At 42.1% G+C, this 18211-nt stretch overlaps 1 protein-coding gene across 7 annotated transcripts in view; it reads left to right on the top strand.

Moving 5' to 3' along the window:
• The window catches only part of DENND1A (DENN domain containing 1A), a 287266-nt gene that overhangs the window by 174541 nt on the left and 94514 nt on the right, over positions 1-18211 (top strand). For all 7 annotated transcript variants that reach the window (XM_059715740.1, XM_059715737.1, XM_059715734.1 and 4 more), the window contains 2 exons: positions 6798-6899; positions 18086-18211. In XM_059715740.1, the coding sequence (XP_059571723.1) occupies positions 6798-6899; positions 18086-18211 (228 nt within the window). The remainder of the gene's footprint in view (positions 1-6797; positions 6900-18085) is intronic.

Below are 18211 nucleotides of genomic sequence, written 5' to 3'. Positions count from 1 at the left end.
GTGAAAATAGATGTGGTCATCATAGCATAACGTCTAGATTCACTAAACTTCATCTTAAATCTTTAATTTGGTAGAACACAATAAGTGTGATAAGAATGTGTGTAGTGTAGTAGCCCTTCCCTTATGTAACCCGGTGTATCTGAGTAAACAAGAACAGGGTGGAAAACTTTCGTCCGGAGATCTAGAGACTACCAAGTGTGTGTGTCTGAAAAACACGTGCACGCACTTTATGTTAAATTCTGGCGGCGACTATGAAGTCTTTGGCATTAGCCTTGGGCCTTTCTAGTTGTAGCGCTAATACTATTTGTGAAGGGCCTATCTTGTGAAGTTGAAGTGTATTATCAATCTAATTTTTTTAAGAATTGTATTTATGGAATTGTGGAACTGTTTTCCAAATCTTAACATAAGGAGCTTAATGGATATTGGGGAGAGAAAGGGGATTTTTAAATTCAACTCCTGTTGAAAGCGAATTTTGTTATGCACATTTATACATATACATATGCAGACACATTTCTGGTATAAACACAATTTTGGCAAGCATTGCTGTGCATGGTCTAAGGGGTGTGGATAAAATGTGTCATAAATGCTTGAAGTCATCTGTAAAACAGTCTATTGTATTGCTGAAAAGTGTTTGTAAACACGAGAGGAACGACTTCAGATTTAATAAGAGATTTGTCATATGACATTACATGAAGTTTTAAGAAAGATCTTTATCATATTCAGCACTGAAGAGCTTTCCAGTAGGTGCAGACGTTTTTTCCTTCTGTCCAGTAGCATTGGATCGTATCAACACTAGTGATTTTTGTCACTCAGTTTGCAGCAGCTGCTTGTGATAAGGATCTTGAGAATCACCTGTGTAGGATCAGGGCTACTGCACATCAAGGTTAGGAGATTGGCGGAAGAGTGGAAGATGCACAGGGGGGGGTAGCAGCCCACCTGCTGTGCAAGGATCAAAGGGTTGAAAGGTCAAAGGGCACATCTAGCTTAACCATATCTGTCTGTTGAATAGCGATTTCAGATTGTAAATCTAAGAGCGATTTCATTAAGTCCTTCTGGCTGCTGTTGGGGCATGAAATAATAAAATTTTATATCCGTTGCTTTTCCTGCTTCTGGCAGCCAGATTGACACATTGCTGTCTGCCGTGTAGTGGTGTTCTTAAGTAAATAAACTATAAACGTTAACCCTGACGGATGGAGGCAAGAGCGAGGTACTCATAAAGCACAGGGATCTCAAACTTACTGTTGTGAACGACGCTTTGCATTCTAAGAAGGTATAACGTAAAACTAGGGACTGATGAATGGATGCCTATATTTCTGTTTAAACTTTAGAACAGTTATAACCTTGATAGGGGAGAGAGAACTTAGCTCAGTGTTAATATGTGCTTGTCAGCATTAGGATCTAGTCACAAAAAGCTACCATTAAATTCAATTCATCTTAAAATTCTCTAAACCTAAAACAAACAGGGACTTGAACTACTTGCTTAAAAAACCTAGTGCCAATAGTTCCATCTTAAATATAGAGCGTATTATTTGAAGCTCAAACATCATAGTGAGGATCTGCAAATGAAGCTAACTGCAAACGAGTGTAACAGTGAGCGAGTTGTAAAAATGGTGGGAAGTGCAAAAAGTAAACAAGGAGTATAAATAGTGATACCAACGTGTATTAAAGTGGAAGTTAGCTATTAATGGAACATAACTTTGTTTCTAGTATATTATTGGCTATGGGCCCTTTTCCTCGGTACAGTATTTTTATACTTTCTTTGGAATGTAGTTTTTGCAAACTCTTAAATAATATAGCTTAATTATCTCAAGTGTTTGGCTGCTCAGGAGTAGGACGAATCCCACTAACTGCTGCTTATTTACTGACCTGGTGTTTAAGGCCCCCTGGAGTTTGTTTGAAAAGTTAAGAGATTTTCACAGTAAAGGTGCCATTTCTGAAATTTAAAGTGCTCTTTTCACCAGGAGATAAGTTCACTCTGATTAAGTCAGTAATTCTTACTAAGCCATGTTTATGGAGGCTATAAACAATGGGTTCAGGGCGCTTGTTAAACCAGGTTTCCATACCGCTCCACTCTTTAAAAACTGACATTTAAAATAAAAGGCAGGTGGAGATGCTAGTCTGGCACACTGTATTTTATTATGGATTAATGATGACTACTAGGAATCCAGTTAAAAGGGGGGAGCCTTCTTTTTGTGTGCAAATGACCTCAACCTTCGTTATAGACTTTTGAATCAACACATAGTCTCAAAGTTTATAATTAAATTAGATGTGTAAACTCCACTGTCCACATATGAATCGATCCATTTTCTAAGATGCAATGAGTGTATTGCACAAAGTATATATCCCACTTTCATAGGTGGGAGCTTATCCTGCTACTCTAGAGATGTCGTTTGTAAAGTCCTTAACCAACCCGCTCCATTCCTTTTGCTATGCAGCACTTTATTTCAGGTATTTTGTCCAGCTAGTCAAGAGGCTGTGATAAATTGAATATGATTATTTGTGGCTTATAAATGGGGAGAAACAGTGACAGCATGTATAAATTGTAGCTATGGAAAATGGATGGAGTTACAGCTCATGGAAAGTAGTGTGTTATATAGGTGTATTCAATGTGAACAGCAAACCTAGAAGCTGGGGAATTGTAAGTGTGTAAGAGCCTAGAAGCTGACTCTTTATTTTGCTCATGGGACTGCTAGATACTGGCTCAAACTAGTCACAAGTATTGTGAATGGAAGGACTCTCCTTTGCAGTGAAATCATTGTCTTAATAAACATTGAGCTTTTTCCAGAGAAGTTGCATCCTTTGCTCCCACCGGGCCATAGCACTCAGGAGCTTAGTGCCAGCCTTGCTTTGAGTGACCAAGGTAATGCTGGGCCTTGTGGGGAGGTGAATCAGACTGACGAGCACGTACTATCCTTGCACCCAGATCTGCTTCCTTGGGTGGTAATTTCAGTAGTAGAATCTGCCAAAGCCTGAGATGAACCTGAGCTTTAGATAGCAAGTCCTGCCAAGACTGTATGTGAATGGCAGTGGAAATCCACATCATTTTGCTGATAGATGAGGAATCTGCATCTGCCCCAGTTACAAAAGCATTCACTAGCAAGTTCCCCTGCCTGTACGCCTGGGTCACCGCTGGTCCTGCAGCAGGAATCCAGGGGAGGTTTCAAGCCTTCTGTCTTGTCCTTCTGGCACTTGGTTTTGACAAGCTTCTGGCTTTGGTTAAGCACATTGCTAAAGACCTTTTTGTTGAAGCTTTCAAGAGTCCTTTGAGTATAAGTGAGATTTTTAATTTTCTGAAACAGGAAGAAGCAAATCAGTTTGTCTGCAGCTTCCTGACTCCCAAAAGAAGCAAGACTCCTGGGTTACTTTAGAGTTTATCAGATGCATGCCAACTAAATGACCTTTTGGTTTCTGAGGGTGGGGAGGGAAGTAAGTACCTTGCTTTTCATGAAGTACTTGTGTTTCTTTTGTGAGGAAAGCAGTAAATGGAATATCCTTCCTTTAAAAGCTGACACAGTACTTGGGCAGGACCTCATTTTAAATGCCTTAGATGGCCTGCTCCTTTCAGAAGGCCCATTTAAGTAGCAAAGTCACTTCATTAATTTTCAGAAAAACTAAGGGAAGTATTTTAACAAAAGAGATGCCCCGGCTAGGTTTTATGCATAAGACAAACTTGTTCATAGCACATGATGCTTAAGCAGATCGTGGGAGATTTTTAAATTTGTGGCAGGGAATACAGCAGCCATTTCTTCTATTTAGCATTAAACATTGGATTAATAGTGAACATTTATGCTGTTGTTTCTGATATATTGGCACCAAAGTACAGACTTGGCTATTTAATAAATAGCTTGGCATTTTTGTTTTTTAATTCAGGATCTGTCCTGGAAATCGGTGGACTTTTGATGCCCAGAACTTTTAAACGTTCAAGCTACTCATGTTGCAGCCCCTCTTGCACCAATGTGTGTTAAACATCTGTTCTGGCTGCGTTGTGACACCATGCTTAAATTGAGCTGAAGCACTGGCGTAAGACCTGAATCTCCATGGTTTGAGGGGCAAAGATTAAAAGGGCTTCCTCGAACAGCTTTTAAGAGTAGCCAGGCTGTTTATTTAGGAGACTGGCACGCTTCTAGGAAGATACTATTTAATGGAAAATCTCCCTGACCACACTTTGTAGTTCCATTTTGGATTTTTTTTTCTTCTAATTGGACCCTGCATTTGATGCTAATGACTTGACTAATGCCCAAGTATTGTCCTTCTTGGAGCTGATCCAGTCAGCGCCGTGCCGGAGCCCCAGCACCAGACTTAGCTCCCTCGTGTTAAAAACGATCAAATGTGCCAGATTCTGTGCTTTGATGCCCTCTGGGGTGACGCTATGAAACCTGTTCTGTGTTTGAACCCAGTGAGCAGTGTCTGGAGGAGAGGCTTCATGTCTAATTTTTCAGCCACTGCAAAGCCAGTTTCTGAACTCTTGATCGTTTTAATATTGAGGAGCAACCGCAGGTAATCGCATTTTTTTTCCCCCACATAGTTCTTCTGTATCTCTTAGTCTTGGCTTTTGTTGCTGGCCCTCAACTGAGAGCTGTCACCATGTTTGCTGGTTTTTTGCTACCTTTCTGAGGCCAAGAAGATGCAGTGTTCGAGTACAACTTGCTGGGCCCTGCTCTCTGGAGTTAAGCAAAGTGACTCCTTGTTCATTTTGAACAGGCTCTTCTGCTCCTTTCTGACTTCCTCCCTTTCTCTTTTTCCAACTACTTTCTTTCTTTACGTCCTTACTTTTTTGCCTGGATTTGTGCCAGCATAAACTGGTGACTCTGTCAAAGTCATTAGTGCATCCCAAGTGTCAGTCTGAGTCATCTTGCTCTGGAAGCATTTTGAATATGATGTTTTTGCAGAAGATCAAATGATGTTGGATCACTGCTTCATAGGAAGCCCCTCTTTCCTCCCCCTCCCTTCCTGATACTGTAGACATTTGGTGAGGGTGGCTCAGCTTTCCTAAGGGGAAGAATTTCCATTTTGGGGTGAGATTACAGTGGAGATTCAGCTGTCTGAATTATCTCAGTGGACCTGCTTGGACCAGTCCCTTGTTTCTGTGTCTGGTGGTAAACCACAGATGGAAAAACAAGATCAGAGTAAAGCTCCACTGTATGAATAGATAAATATGGTACTTTGGCACCAATAACTGAATCTAAAAGCAATAGGTGGACACAACTCCCACGTTGTGTGGAAAAAGTGGTTAGGAGCAAATACTTCAATTCAATTCTTGGGGCCACCGGCAGTTCAGTTAATGTTGCTTGAGAGGAAACGGGATCTGGCATCCTTCTCTCCTCTGGGTTTGGACCACAGGGTGCCCCCAGGTACTTAAGTGGCCCAAGGTACCAATGGCTATTATTTTCCCAAAGAGGCCATGCCTTTCTTCTATTATGCATCCTTGCGCCATTGTAAGAAACATAAACACTCAGACTAGATTAGCAGACAGGGCTTTCACTCGGGGAGTGGGAACTGTGTCAGACTTATTCCAACTTTCCGTCGAGAGGAGGGCATGTGCAGTGGGGCTTACTCTGTAGAGGTTTTTTGCCCTTTGTAGAAACAGAAACATGAAAAGATTTTTTTGTTCCAGGAAAAACATTCCTCTTGTTCTCCCTTTTCCTTTTGTGGTGGTTCTCTCCTGTGTTTGTTTCCCCCGTTCCTTTTTACTGAAAGCAATTCAGAAGGAACAAGGAGGGAGTCCTTTTGTTCGTCCTATTTGGCCCAGACAACCTGGAGTTTTTAGCTTGACTCCATAACCCATACAGCTTGCTTCCCTTCTAGATCAGTCTTCGAAGCGAAAACCTAATACTTTTCCTCAAAGTTTCAAATCTTCTAGCTATGAGAGAATCCCCAAACAGCTCTTAGTTTTGTAGCATGCTCACTTCCCACTTCCTTGGAAAACAGACTTGGCAAAATGTGAGTTAGACCATTACATCGAACGGTTTGCCATACAGAGACTGGCAAAAGAGTGGAGGAGCAGTTTGCTCTCAGTAACTTGCTACATAAAGAAGGCTGGTTATTCGGAGCGGTGGGAGGATCCCACGCATGCTCGTGAGGTCAGTGTCTCTGAAATCTGTGTTCTGTGTAGTATCTATGGTGGTCTGGAAATCTCACGAGTCTTCAGACTTCATTTCACTTGTATTTGCTAATGATGCTAGAAGTTTGGACAGCTGGGATATTCCTACTCTGAGAATTAAGGAAAGAGTTTAGCTTTCCTCTCCCTCAACTTTAGCCCTAGTATTTACGGTTCTACTCAAGTTCACCTTATCTGTGAATACAGCAGTGGTTGAGATGGAAGGGCAAAGCCAGATCCTGCCTTAGCCTAAACACCAGTTTTGTAACTAAAAGAGCTACCCTACTCTTCTGTCTAAACTCAGTGTAGACTCTGTTAAGATTTACTGATTTTTTTTGAGTCTCAGTGGAGCTGACACTTGTGCTTAGAAACAGGAGTGCATGGAGTAAGATATGTGTTGGTGGTGCTTGAAGTGTCTTTTGCTTGCATGATCTAAAGCAGGGGCTCTGCGACTTCTCCGGCAATTGCAGTATACAATGTGGTAAGACACATCCTTCTGCAGATTGAGCCTTTCATCTTGAGAAATTATTTTTATAAAGAGGGAAAGCACAATAAATGGTGGGGCAGAGAGAGAAACCACTAGCTTCTTTAAATGTATGTGGGAAATAGCATGGCGCAAGGATGCTGTGTGTTGTGACATGTCTTTACAGATCAGATTTGACCCCACCCCACCCCTTTTACTGACTTTTCTATTTTCTAGAATGTTAGAAATATGGTCCTGGAAGATGTTGTGATTCTTAATGTGGACACCAACACACTGGAAACCCCTTTTGATGATCTTCAGAGTCTTCCCAATGATGTGGTATGTATGTATGTATAAAGCAGCTGTTTGCAAACACTTTGCTTGCTTGCTTGTTTGTTTTTAACCTATTTATTTCCTAACAAGTGTCACTGGCTGTGCCAAAGCCCTGCGCACTAGGTGAAATGCTTCCTTTATTCTTCTGCTGTTTCTGAAGAGTGTTTGACCATTTCTGAAGGGCCTGGAACTCAGGTGAACATCTGGATCCTGCAAGCTTGGGCTGCTTTTTGTGTAGCCCAGAAGTGAAAGGGAAGCAAGATTGATGAATCGGGTTGGGAATGCCTGCCTCGGCTTTGCTCCGAATCTCCAGCTCATTTACTAGTTTCCAAGATCTCTGAAGATTACAAAGTCTTGCCTGAAGAAGAGAGAACTTGTGCAAAAGGCGTGTGTCCTGTGAAATAAAGCAAAAAATAAATTAAAACAGATTTTTGGGGGACATGAGGCCCCTGGGAAGGACAAACAAGATGCTGTTTTGCACATTGTAAAAGAGGAAGAGAGGCCTAATAGCAAATGGAGTTTTCTCCGATGTTTCTTCCAGTTTGTGCTTCACATTTTACTACTTGCCCTATATTTTCTTTAGTATCCTTCATTGTGGAGCCAGGCTGCCCACTTGATTGTTCAGACTGGTTTGTGCATATAATTCTGAACTGTTGCTCATGTCTTGTGCAGTTTTGGTGCTTCAGTAATTCTCAAATATTCACTATATTTACAAATATTTTAAAAATATTTTTAAAATCGGTGTTCTTGTATAAATTCTTGAATGATGCTCTAATTTCCCCCTTAGAGCCACATATGTGTCCAATTTGCATTACACTGTATTGACACCACCCGTTCCTGGAGTATTCTTCACTAATGAAGCTGAGAGAAGATAGAATTGGTAAAGTGTGTAGAGAAAGTGCACTAGAAGCCATCTCTAGGTCAGCCTGCGTCTATTTTAGAGCAGATGGAAAAATCCGAATTATTCTTGCTACCCATGCTTAGATATTGAGTTGACTACAAGGATCTATAAAAGTAAAGGGCCCTTCATTTGAAGGCCTAATTAAAATCCTGCCTCAATGTACAGTTGAATATGAAATTGATATGCAGGGAAATTAAAACAAGCTGCCTCTTTTGTGGGTTGAGGGAAGAAACTCAAGTATAGATTTTCTTTTTGTGGCTCTTGAATATTACCTGCAATAAGAGAATGCTCTGCTATCCGTTGTCTTGTCACGCACCTGTTTGGAGCATAATTGTCATTGCTTAGTGACCACAGAGCAGGCCAATGGTGCAGTTCACAGATAAGTAGGAGTTTGCCACGTTGAGGGCTCTTTTTCCATGGTACCTGCCTGGAGCCTATTGTTAAACTTCTTCAAACTGGAAATGGAAAGGGAGCACCTTTGTGCTTCAGCCACGGGAGAATCCTGGATTTTGTGAGGTGCTTCTGCCTATTTAAAAAGCTTGCAGACATGCAGATAGAGGACCACCATCATGCTTGCCCGGTTGTCTGGCTTCCGTGATGTTGTAACATCTTGCTCTGTCCTCATTCATGGTGGAGGGGCACATTCTTTGCAGCAGGTGAAATTGGTTTTCTGCTGTGATTTTGCTGCAGGCTGACCATGGCCTGGCACTAACTTTTGTAAGAGGGCAAGCATGATTTCATTTTTATAGCAGGACCAACTCTATGAGTATCTAAGTGCACTCTGCTGCTTGATGATGAATAAATGCCCTACTTCTGGATACCTTCTCTTCCAGCACATGCATGTCACCTAAAGGACTCCTTCTACCGGCTTAGATCCTCAGATTTAAAATACAAATGTGTTAACTAGTCTGGCTGTTGTGGTAAGCCTTTAAATTATATACTACGATGAAGATCTTTTATCTAGGCTAAATGGATAACTCCCTACATGGCAAATGCCTGATTTTTTTATTTTCTTAGTACTGAAATAGTGAGACTTCAAGCCATGACACTCTGGGGACTATAAAGAAGCATGGCTTGAAGTCTTGACACGAGATGAGCATCGAGTTGGCAGCTTTGTCCAGATACTTAATAGGTTTGTAGTTCTGGTGCAGTGTACGGACCATGCACATCTGCTGCGTGAACATGACACAGCTGTCCCAACGAGTGTGTTTCTCAAGGACTGAAGGAGCCTGCGGAAGGTCAGCCAGTGCCCAACTCCACAGATCAGCGGTGTACTTTAGGCATTCCTCTTGAGAGCTATGTGGAAGAGATCACTAGCATTCTCCCTCCATATTCATTTCACTCCCAGGAGCTTCCTTTTGTGACTGCCAACTAGTTACAGAGGTGTCGGTCTCTGATGTGGTTGTCTGTTAGGACTGGGACTAACCCCAGAACCCATTTCACAGGAGCCACCACTAGTCAAGAGATTGGGAATGGCTTTGATCATGGTCTGTATCCATGAAGCAGAGCTGGAGGGGTGGAGTTCAGGACACTGATTGCCTGAATCACTTTAAAGTTGCTCTGTAGAAGGAAACGGAAGCGTAACTGAAAACATCTGTCCTTGCCCTGCAGGATTCCTTGCCTGCAGCCTTGCAGATCATGGAGCGTTACCAGAGAGAAACACGTGCAAACTTCTAGACTTGCCAAATATGAAGTGACACACTTCCTTCACCTCTGCCCTTGAAGTGTTTCCATTCCTTTGCTGGGAAAAGTCCAGCGCATCATCATGGATTAATATAAGTTAGTTTGCGTTTTCATAGTTTGCATAAGGACAATGATTTCCAGCTACCATGGCTTGGAAAGAGCGTTTGCTTGTTGGAAAGTGGCTACGCCCTTCTGGCAGTAGTTAGACATTTGCAAGCTTCCCATTTGCTGCCGTGGGAATTCGTGCGTACACACTGCCTCCCACTGCAACGTCCTTTCGCCGCTCAGGGGCCTGCGGCATGGGTCAGTTCACTGCGTGTAGTTATGTGCGCCGCAGCATGTAGGCAGGGAGCAGCGAGTTATGCATGGAAGGTCCATCTTGATGCAAAACTCCCTGGCTTTTTGGCAGCCTTTCTGTTCATAACTTTTACTTCAGTGCTGCAGTGTGTGTTTGTTTGTTTTTTTTGTTGTTTTTTAAATAATTCTTCCTTCTGATTTCCCTCTTTTCACCCAAATCTGTCAGCTGATCATCACTCCTGCCATTATCCACAATCCTGGAAATGACAGACTTGTAAATTTTATAGAATTATGTAAGAAAGGTCTGGATACAGTGAGTCCTGGGCCTCAAACACGTATATGATTTGTCAACAATCAAGTATTATATTAGATTTTATGGGGCCTCGTTAAAGGAGCTATTGCAGGAGTGCTGTAGAACATCAGAAGAGACTTCACCAATAAACCCAAAACTTCAAGCTTTGGAATGTCATAAATTTTAAGGGACTTCCTTCCTTTCATTATTTACTTTTACTTCACTTTTATAACAGTAAAGAGTTGTGTTTTATTAGTTTAAATTTCTTGATTCAGTTTTCTGCAGGTCTATTTAAAAGCTACATTTTATCTTAGAGGATGTTTGGAGCATTGCAGGGGAAGTGCTGCCAGCAAATTCAATTAACTGGCATGGCTCACAAATCGTGTACATGGTGTATTTTTTTTCACAACTGCTATATAAACACAGCTGGGATTAATATTTGTTGTAACAAAGACTTAACTTGAATCATTTTGCTTTGTGTAATTAATGTTTGGAATTAATGTTTGGAATCAATGTTTCTGTCTTATTCCTCATTTGTATTCCTCCTTGCTTCATTATTTTAGTTACCTAGATAATGAAGGGTTCTCCTCTAGGTCTTTTCCTTTCCTTTAAAACTGTTTAATATTTGGCTTTGACCACTAGAGAGCAGCTGCTTTTCTTTGCAAGAATTGAATTTCTGTCAGTTCTTTCATGCATCATGTGTTTGGAACTGTAAGTGGATCAAGTTGTTCATCGCAGCAGGGGAACTGTGAAGCTGATCTATTATACACAGTTTCTTCCGGGGTGGGGGAAAGGAAAGGAAGATGGGGAGAATCTGGCAAGTCTGCATTTCCGCTGGACTTGCTCTACATGGATGCGTTTGTGATCTGCTGAGGGTTGAGTCAGGCTACGTTAGCTGAGGCACTGAAAATGTCTGTAATAGTGGCACAGTCATGAATGGTTGTTAAGACAAACCGTGCTCTCAGTATTGCTCGCTAATGTAAACACTGAGCACTTCATTAGCTCCTGAATATACACAAAATTTACTTTGCTGAATTAAATCCATTTACAGTCAGCAGTGATGAGTAACATTTACTTTCATGCATTCACCGGCAGGCAATTGATGCCATAGAAAACGTTCATAGTGTGCTTGTTTCTCTGAACAGCCCTTTTTGTTACATTTAAGGGATCTTTTTTATTATTGCTATTTTTAAAAGTGCTGTGACTTTCCTAGACTTGGGCTGTGAATCGTGCTTGGGTTTCAGGTAGTGACATTGCTACCCAAGATGTTGTCTTTTAAGGGCCCAGGGCAAGTTAGTCGCTCCTGGTATCGGAGTGAAAACGAACGTGATGAAATATCTTTCTGCTGAAGGTGCATGCCAGAGGGGCTGGATAACCCCCCGAGCCTGGCCCAGCAGAATTGGATTAGACACTGAACATGGCGCTTCACGCTGGCTTGACTGGACGGTACTGCAGCAGGACGCTACGGTGCCTGCTCCTGAGAGAGCCCGGAAGGCTCCTCAGGTGCGGGCTGCCAGGGCACCGGGAGGCAGCAAACGACCCACACCTGCCAGCGGTCAGTTGGCTGTAAGGGGCGAGGCCTGGCTCGTATGAGGGAGGGGGGAGCTGAGGCCGTTCCCTACCGGCAGCCAAGGCAGAAGGAGCTCCCTGCCAGCAGGCAGAGAGAGAGATGCTCCTGGAGCAATGATACGAGGAGAAGCCTGGCTGCAGGTACCGCTAGCAGGGTAAAGGGGAGCAGCTCCAAGATGTCCGAGCAATGTCGTTACTGCCAGGTGGCTTTGGCTGAAGTTGTAGCCAGGAGGCTCAAATTTGTGTTTGCTGTTTGTTAAAACCGGTGGTTTGGGTGAGGCTATAAGGGGATGGAGGAGGCCTCATAGGGGACTCGTGGTAGAGTGAGGACCCCAGCCCCAGCGAGGGCACGGAGTTCGGGGGTACAGACCCCAGCTCCAAAGCAGAGCCCGTGAGAGGGGGCAGCATTATGGAGAGGCCCCAGCGTGGGCCCGGAGAACCCCAGGAGAGGGGCAGCAGTACGGAGGGGCCCCAGTGCGGGCGCGGAGAGCCCCAGCGAGAAGGGCAGCAGTATGGAGAAGGCCCTCGTGAGAAGGGTGGCATACAGAGAAGGCCCGCAAGGCTTAGATACGCAGGAGAACTGTGGCCAAGTGGAGGAGACGTAGCCTCCCTATAAAAACACATATCATCACAGTCGTGGCGGGCGAGAATAGGAGGGTGCAAGTCCAAAGCTTGGCACAGTAGAGGAGGCGGCAAGGGCTAGCACGGCAACCCTGCTGTCCCTCCTGTTACAGATACCTCCTAGCACTCGAACTTCTTGAATCGCCCAGCTCAGGTCTCTTACAAATAAGTTGCAAATGGCTACATTAGTAGGCAGGTAGTTGAAATGCTGGGATCTGCTCCTGCCTTGCCTTCCGTTGGTTACGCTTGCGTGTTGCTGATGGCATAGCCATGACAGAGAGCACTTGGGCAGCAGGACTCCTTTTTCGCTTGGCGGTAATAAGAAAGGAGCTTCACTTAGAACTGCAGTTTACCTTTCGGTTGCATCTGCTACTGGCAAGTTTCCTCCTTCCCTTTTCTGTGTACTACAAGGGGGAGGGAGGAGAGAGCAGTAATTTTTTCTGCTTGTGTGTATTTGGTACGGGCCCTATAGATTTATTGTCAAATCCTTCCAAATAGGCTAATCTTGAAGCCGAAGCCAAAATGTAGATGCCAGAGCATCAGATGATGAGGAATAAACATATAAAAGTTAATCTCTGTACTCAGCTTTTATTAGATCAAAGCCATTGATTTCTGGTGACTAATGTATGGTATATAGCACCAAGTGGCTTTGACTTGTGTTTTGTGTAACTGAGTACTTGCAGTTGGCCTCCGATTATATTTTGCTGCCCCCGTAGCTTATTTTTGCATGGTGCTAGGGTCCCATTCGTTAGCGAGTTACCCCAATTAGGAGAGCCTCTGGTTTGCTGTTCTTTCACTGTGTGGGAAATTAAATGCATTTTTGAGGGAGCCTGGAAATATTTCTGCTTCTCAATTGCAAATCCATTTTTGAAAGGTAACTTCCACTTTTATTTTCTTATACTGTGTTTGCAATAGAATGTTTCTTGCTTTATTCATGTTGACAACTGAAAAGCCTTGGACCTAATTAAAAGAATTTCCACTAGCACCTTTACTGAACCATTTCATTATGCTGCATTGCACAGATTGCATTTTGAAACATGGTGATAGTTTAAATCTGACCTTTAAACCTGAACTGCCAGAAGTATAAAAATCTTCTTTAAAAACACTCCTAGGATAGTCTGTATGTATATGTGCCTGTTTGGTTAGAAATAATCTTCATATTGAGCGGTCACAATCTTGCTTTAAAAAAAAAAAAAAAAAAAAAAAAAAAAAAGGCTTTACAGTCTCTTAAGGCAGGATAACAATTGCAGTTCAGTTTGCGTAGCCTACTTTGTTTGAGGTATTAATTTATTCCAGAGAGAACACAGGAGCTGCTTTACTTGTATTCACTCATCAGTCTCTCTAAATGCATTATTTAAATGCTTTGTCATTTAAGCTACAATATTGTACATCAGAAAGTGTGAAAAGTGGTGATTATGGAGAACTTGATTGAGATGAGTGAATGTGTGAATATATAATGTGAAGACTTGGTAGTGCCAGGATCATTTTAATTTTAAGGAAGAAGCAGAGCTCCCTTGATGTTTGTGCATACTGCATGAGAATTGTTTAATATTTTTTTTGTTAATTTATTGAGGAATAAATACTTAAATGCTTTTTTGGGGGATCTCAGAGTGCTTTAGAAATGCTAAAATTAGCACAATGCCTGAGTGAGATGCATCATTATTGTAATTCTATAATAAATGGGGAAACTGAAGTCATAACCTCTCTGTCTTTGCCTTAGGCCACATTAGAAGCCTGTCAGGAAGCCAGAAATAAAACTCGGGTCTTCTGACTGCCATTCCCAGACTTTAGCACCAAGCTCATCTTTCTCCAAGTAGAGGCTAATAGAAAATCACTCTTACAACTTTCCAGATTGATTCAGAGATTTAGCTGCAGTGCAAAATTTTGTTCAAGGGATGCATCAATTAAAAGTTAACCTATTTTTAAAGTTGTGTGTAGAATGCAAAAGCCAGAAAATTCAAAAGATCAGTGCTTACTGGGCCTTTGGGCCACGGATAAGCTAAAGACGAAGTAAAAACAATAATACCACTTGTGTCTAGTTCAAACTTCAGATTTTATTGGAACTATTACACTTGTGCCATTGAGAATAAAGGAGCTCCTTCAGGGACATTATGGCTTCAGTGAAAGGAAATGAGCCATGGATTATGGACACAACAGGCCTTCCACTGAAACTGCTATGGTCTATCATGTTAGTATGTGCTCTGAGGCTCATTAATGCATGGCTCATTGACAAAAACTACGGCTTTTGGATTTAAAAACAATGCTGGACACGTCCTTAATTCTCCATTTCATGGTACGTAGCAATAACGTCAATCTTTTTATGACAGAAGCACTCCATGCTGCAGTAAAGTTGAAGTAAAAAAATAAAACTGGAAGTATCTTTAATTTTATCAGAAACCAAAAACAGATTTATTTCCTCATTTAGCACGAGTAGATACAGTGCAGTAGGATGGGGAACATTTCCTGCAGCCTTTGTAGCATGTAGCAGCAAATATGGGGTTACCTTCTAGGTTTAAAGACGGACAGAAAAAGGAACGGTGAGTTGATGCTGCTTAAATAGTACAGTTAAATTGCACAAAACGGGAAAAGTTACTGCTTACCATGTAGACGTTAAACAGTGAAAAACAGCTATATGTGTGCTTATGAAGGAGCCAGCAAACACAGGAGACGCTCAGAATTTTGCTGGGTGTGTGCGCTCGAAAGCTCTTGTATTATGATGAGATGTACAGAAAATGTAACCATAATAAAATTATTGTTGTGTGTGTGTGCCCATGTGCCTACACATGTCGTCCGCCCCCCCCCTCCCTTGCACACATGTGCACGCTTAGTTACTGAAGGAGTGGAGGGTAAAAGTGCACCAGTGTAAATTATGGCAAGGTAGGTGTCTGTCTGCGTTTCACTCTGGGGTGCTTGTTCGCTCAAGATAAATGGGCTGTTACCTGTTCCCCTAGCATGTAGTGACAAAGGTTTGTAACAGCACCCATTCCCGTTACAGTGCAGGCAGCCACCCCAGCAATAGCTGCTGCTGTGTCCACCCCAGATCCCAGTGCAATTTATGTTAATTTGCAGAGCAGATGTAAAGTACACCCATGTAAATGTGTTGCCTGTTAAGACCCTTGGGGATACATGGATACAGGGCTGCATCCTGTTCTCCCTCTTAGGCATCTAAGTGCAATCCTGTTCCACCATATGTGGGTCCCTAAAACATCTTAAGTTAATTTTATAATGATGATCTTTTGTCTGCTTGTCTAGAATGCTTTATGCACATGCATGCATGTGTGTGTGTATACGTGAGTGTGCATACACATATCTCTCGTATTATAAAAACGATAATGAGAGAGAACAAGCGTACACACAGCCTTGCACACGTGAGAGTCATGCTTCTCCTTTGTTCCTGTGACTTATCCTTAAGGCTAAGCTGGACGAAAGCAAACGCATGAACGGTTCTTCTGGAACTGGAGCAAGGTGGAACAGAATTGCACTTGGATGCTTAGCTGTATGAGCACTCCTTAGGTGCCTGAGTAGAGAGACTAGTGTCTAGACTCTACTGCTCACATCTTTGCTCTCCTTGCACTAGTTTTCCTTCTGTGACTCTTTCAAGCCTTAACTTGTCCTGGCTCTCTGTCTCCAACACCCCAAAATTGTTGCTGACAAAACTATTTGTTAAAGATTGGGTTGCAGCCATTGCAGCACAGGCGCAGCACGTTAAACATTAATCTGTGAAAGGGTCTTTTTATCTCATTTCCCTTGCCTGTGTTTGAGAAGCAAAAATGCTGTCACTAACAATAGCACGCAGATACACAACCTTACTTTAGAAGCTACCAGGCTGCAAACGCTAAAAAGGAAGCACATCAAACTAAGTCACAACCTATTTATATGTAGAAGAGAAATTGTGAAGTACAGAAAACAGTAATGGGTAATTCTTCAGAACTGCAGCCCTTGGAGTATATAGAAGACCAAAGAATATTCAGGTAACCTGAATGCTTGGGTAGTTTTTAAATTTGCCTGTGTAAGAGGGTGTGCAGTTGATATTTGCTCAGTTACAATCAGTGGGTATTTCTTTGTGTAAATGGTAATGAGACCATTAGGACTATGTTCACCTGAAGTGCAGCTCTGTGAATCTGAGGTAATTAAACACCTCCAGTATGAAAGAGAAAGGGCAGTGAAGGTTAAGTGAGGAATAATCTGATGCACAGGTGGTTTAGATCCTTTGAGAAGCAGCAAGAAAAGAACCTCAGTTGATATCGACCATTTCAAAGGATGGAAATGTCACCATTGTCATTGTGAGATACCTTTTTCTTTTTTTCTTCTTTTTTTTGGGTGGGGGTGTAGGTTTTCCTTTCATATGAATAAAAACATTGCATTTTAGATTTGCAGCTCATGCTTCAAAAATACATTTAGCACACGTGAACACTGCATTTGTCTAGATGTCCTCACAATTTTCCTTTTATACTTGCTTTATTCTATCAGGATTGAGACCCTGTTGTGATTGGCATTCTTCAGACATGCCAGATTTGTTCCCTAAATGGCTTAGCATTCTTTCAAATGAAGATTGATGGCCTGATTATGCAAAATTTGCCTGGTACTTAAGTGTTTCCTAACCACATGTAAAGTATTTGTTGGGTTTCATTTCCATGGGCAGAAATTAGCTATGATTAGGACTGAAAGAACTGTAAAGAACAAATGGAAAAAAATGTGTATGAGTCAAATATTCAGAGTCCAGAGAGAGGTATACCCAGCTTCTGAGTCTGGTTATGTTTTCTTGTTTTAATATGATCAACTGAAGACCTGCTTCTCAAATATTGCTTCATATCCTTGTAGTTATCGGTTTACCCTAGGCTGAAATGAGGCTGTGCTGATAATATTATGTTGAATAAAAGAACATCTAAACGACAGGATACAGTATTATCAGGCATGGCCAGAATATCAGGAATGATGCATCTTGTAAAGTATTTCATCAGTCATGGGGCCATTACTTACAGTCTTAATTCCTTTCAGTCTCAAGCATTGTGCTTGCTTAATCTTTCATTTTAGCTTTAATATCACCTGTGCAGTTTCTCTTACCCGTTTCCTTATACTTGAAATGTTGGAGTCAAGGCAGATGCTCTTTTGTGACAAAAATACGTTTGCACTACTGGAAAAAGCTGAGTTTCCTTAGCGGTGATAGAAGGCCCAGGGATACTTGTTGATGGTTACTAGGGACTTCTCCTTGAGGGAATTGCAAAATAACATTTTAGCAAAGAGCACAGAGATTGTTGTAAAAGCTGCAGTGAAGCAAGCTGAAGATGCAGCCCAGTAACGCGTGTACATGGGACAAGGTACAGTCGCGGTAGGCCTTAAAGAACATTTTTATCTTCACCAGCCCATCTCTTTCTGTGTCTCTCTCATCTTAGGAGAGACTAATTACTAGTCTTCCACAGGGCAACTTCCAGGACTGAAATAATTGCTTAGGCTTTTACTTTCCTGTGGTTTGGCTACTGCAACTAAGTATTGAAATTTGATGGACTGCAAACGGGGATAACATGCAACTTCTTAGCCACCTCTAAAGAACACAAAACACTGCATTAATCTCTGATTTAAAAAAGGTGATAGTAAGGTAGGCTTTAAAACTCTTGCTGCAGGCTTTCAGCAGAACTTGATTATCAATTAGGCGGGCAAAGCCGATCGCTGGAAATGCCATTGCCTTAAGACTAGAGGCTTCAGGTTTGTAGTCTGCCATTCTACTTCACTACTGCTGTGATACCTCGTGAAACCTTTCGAGTTGGTTCCCGGTGTGGTGTACTCTGTGTTTGTGCTACAAGGATGACCCGACCTGTTGTGTATTTTCAGGTTTCTACGCTGAAGAGCAGGCTAAAGAAAGTCTCCACAACTACGGGGGATGGTGTGGCAAGAGCATTCCTAAAGTCCCAGGCTTCTTTCTTCGGGAGCTACAGAAACGCACTGAAGATTGAACCT

Source organism: Alligator mississippiensis, chromosome 12, assembly GCF_030867095.1.
Source record: "Alligator mississippiensis isolate rAllMis1 chromosome 12, rAllMis1, whole genome shotgun sequence".
Lineage (NCBI taxonomy): Eukaryota > Metazoa > Chordata > Crocodylia > Alligatoridae > Alligator > Alligator mississippiensis.
The sequence above is the reverse complement of the archived record's forward strand: the minus strand, read 5'-3'. Positions and strand labels throughout refer to the sequence as shown.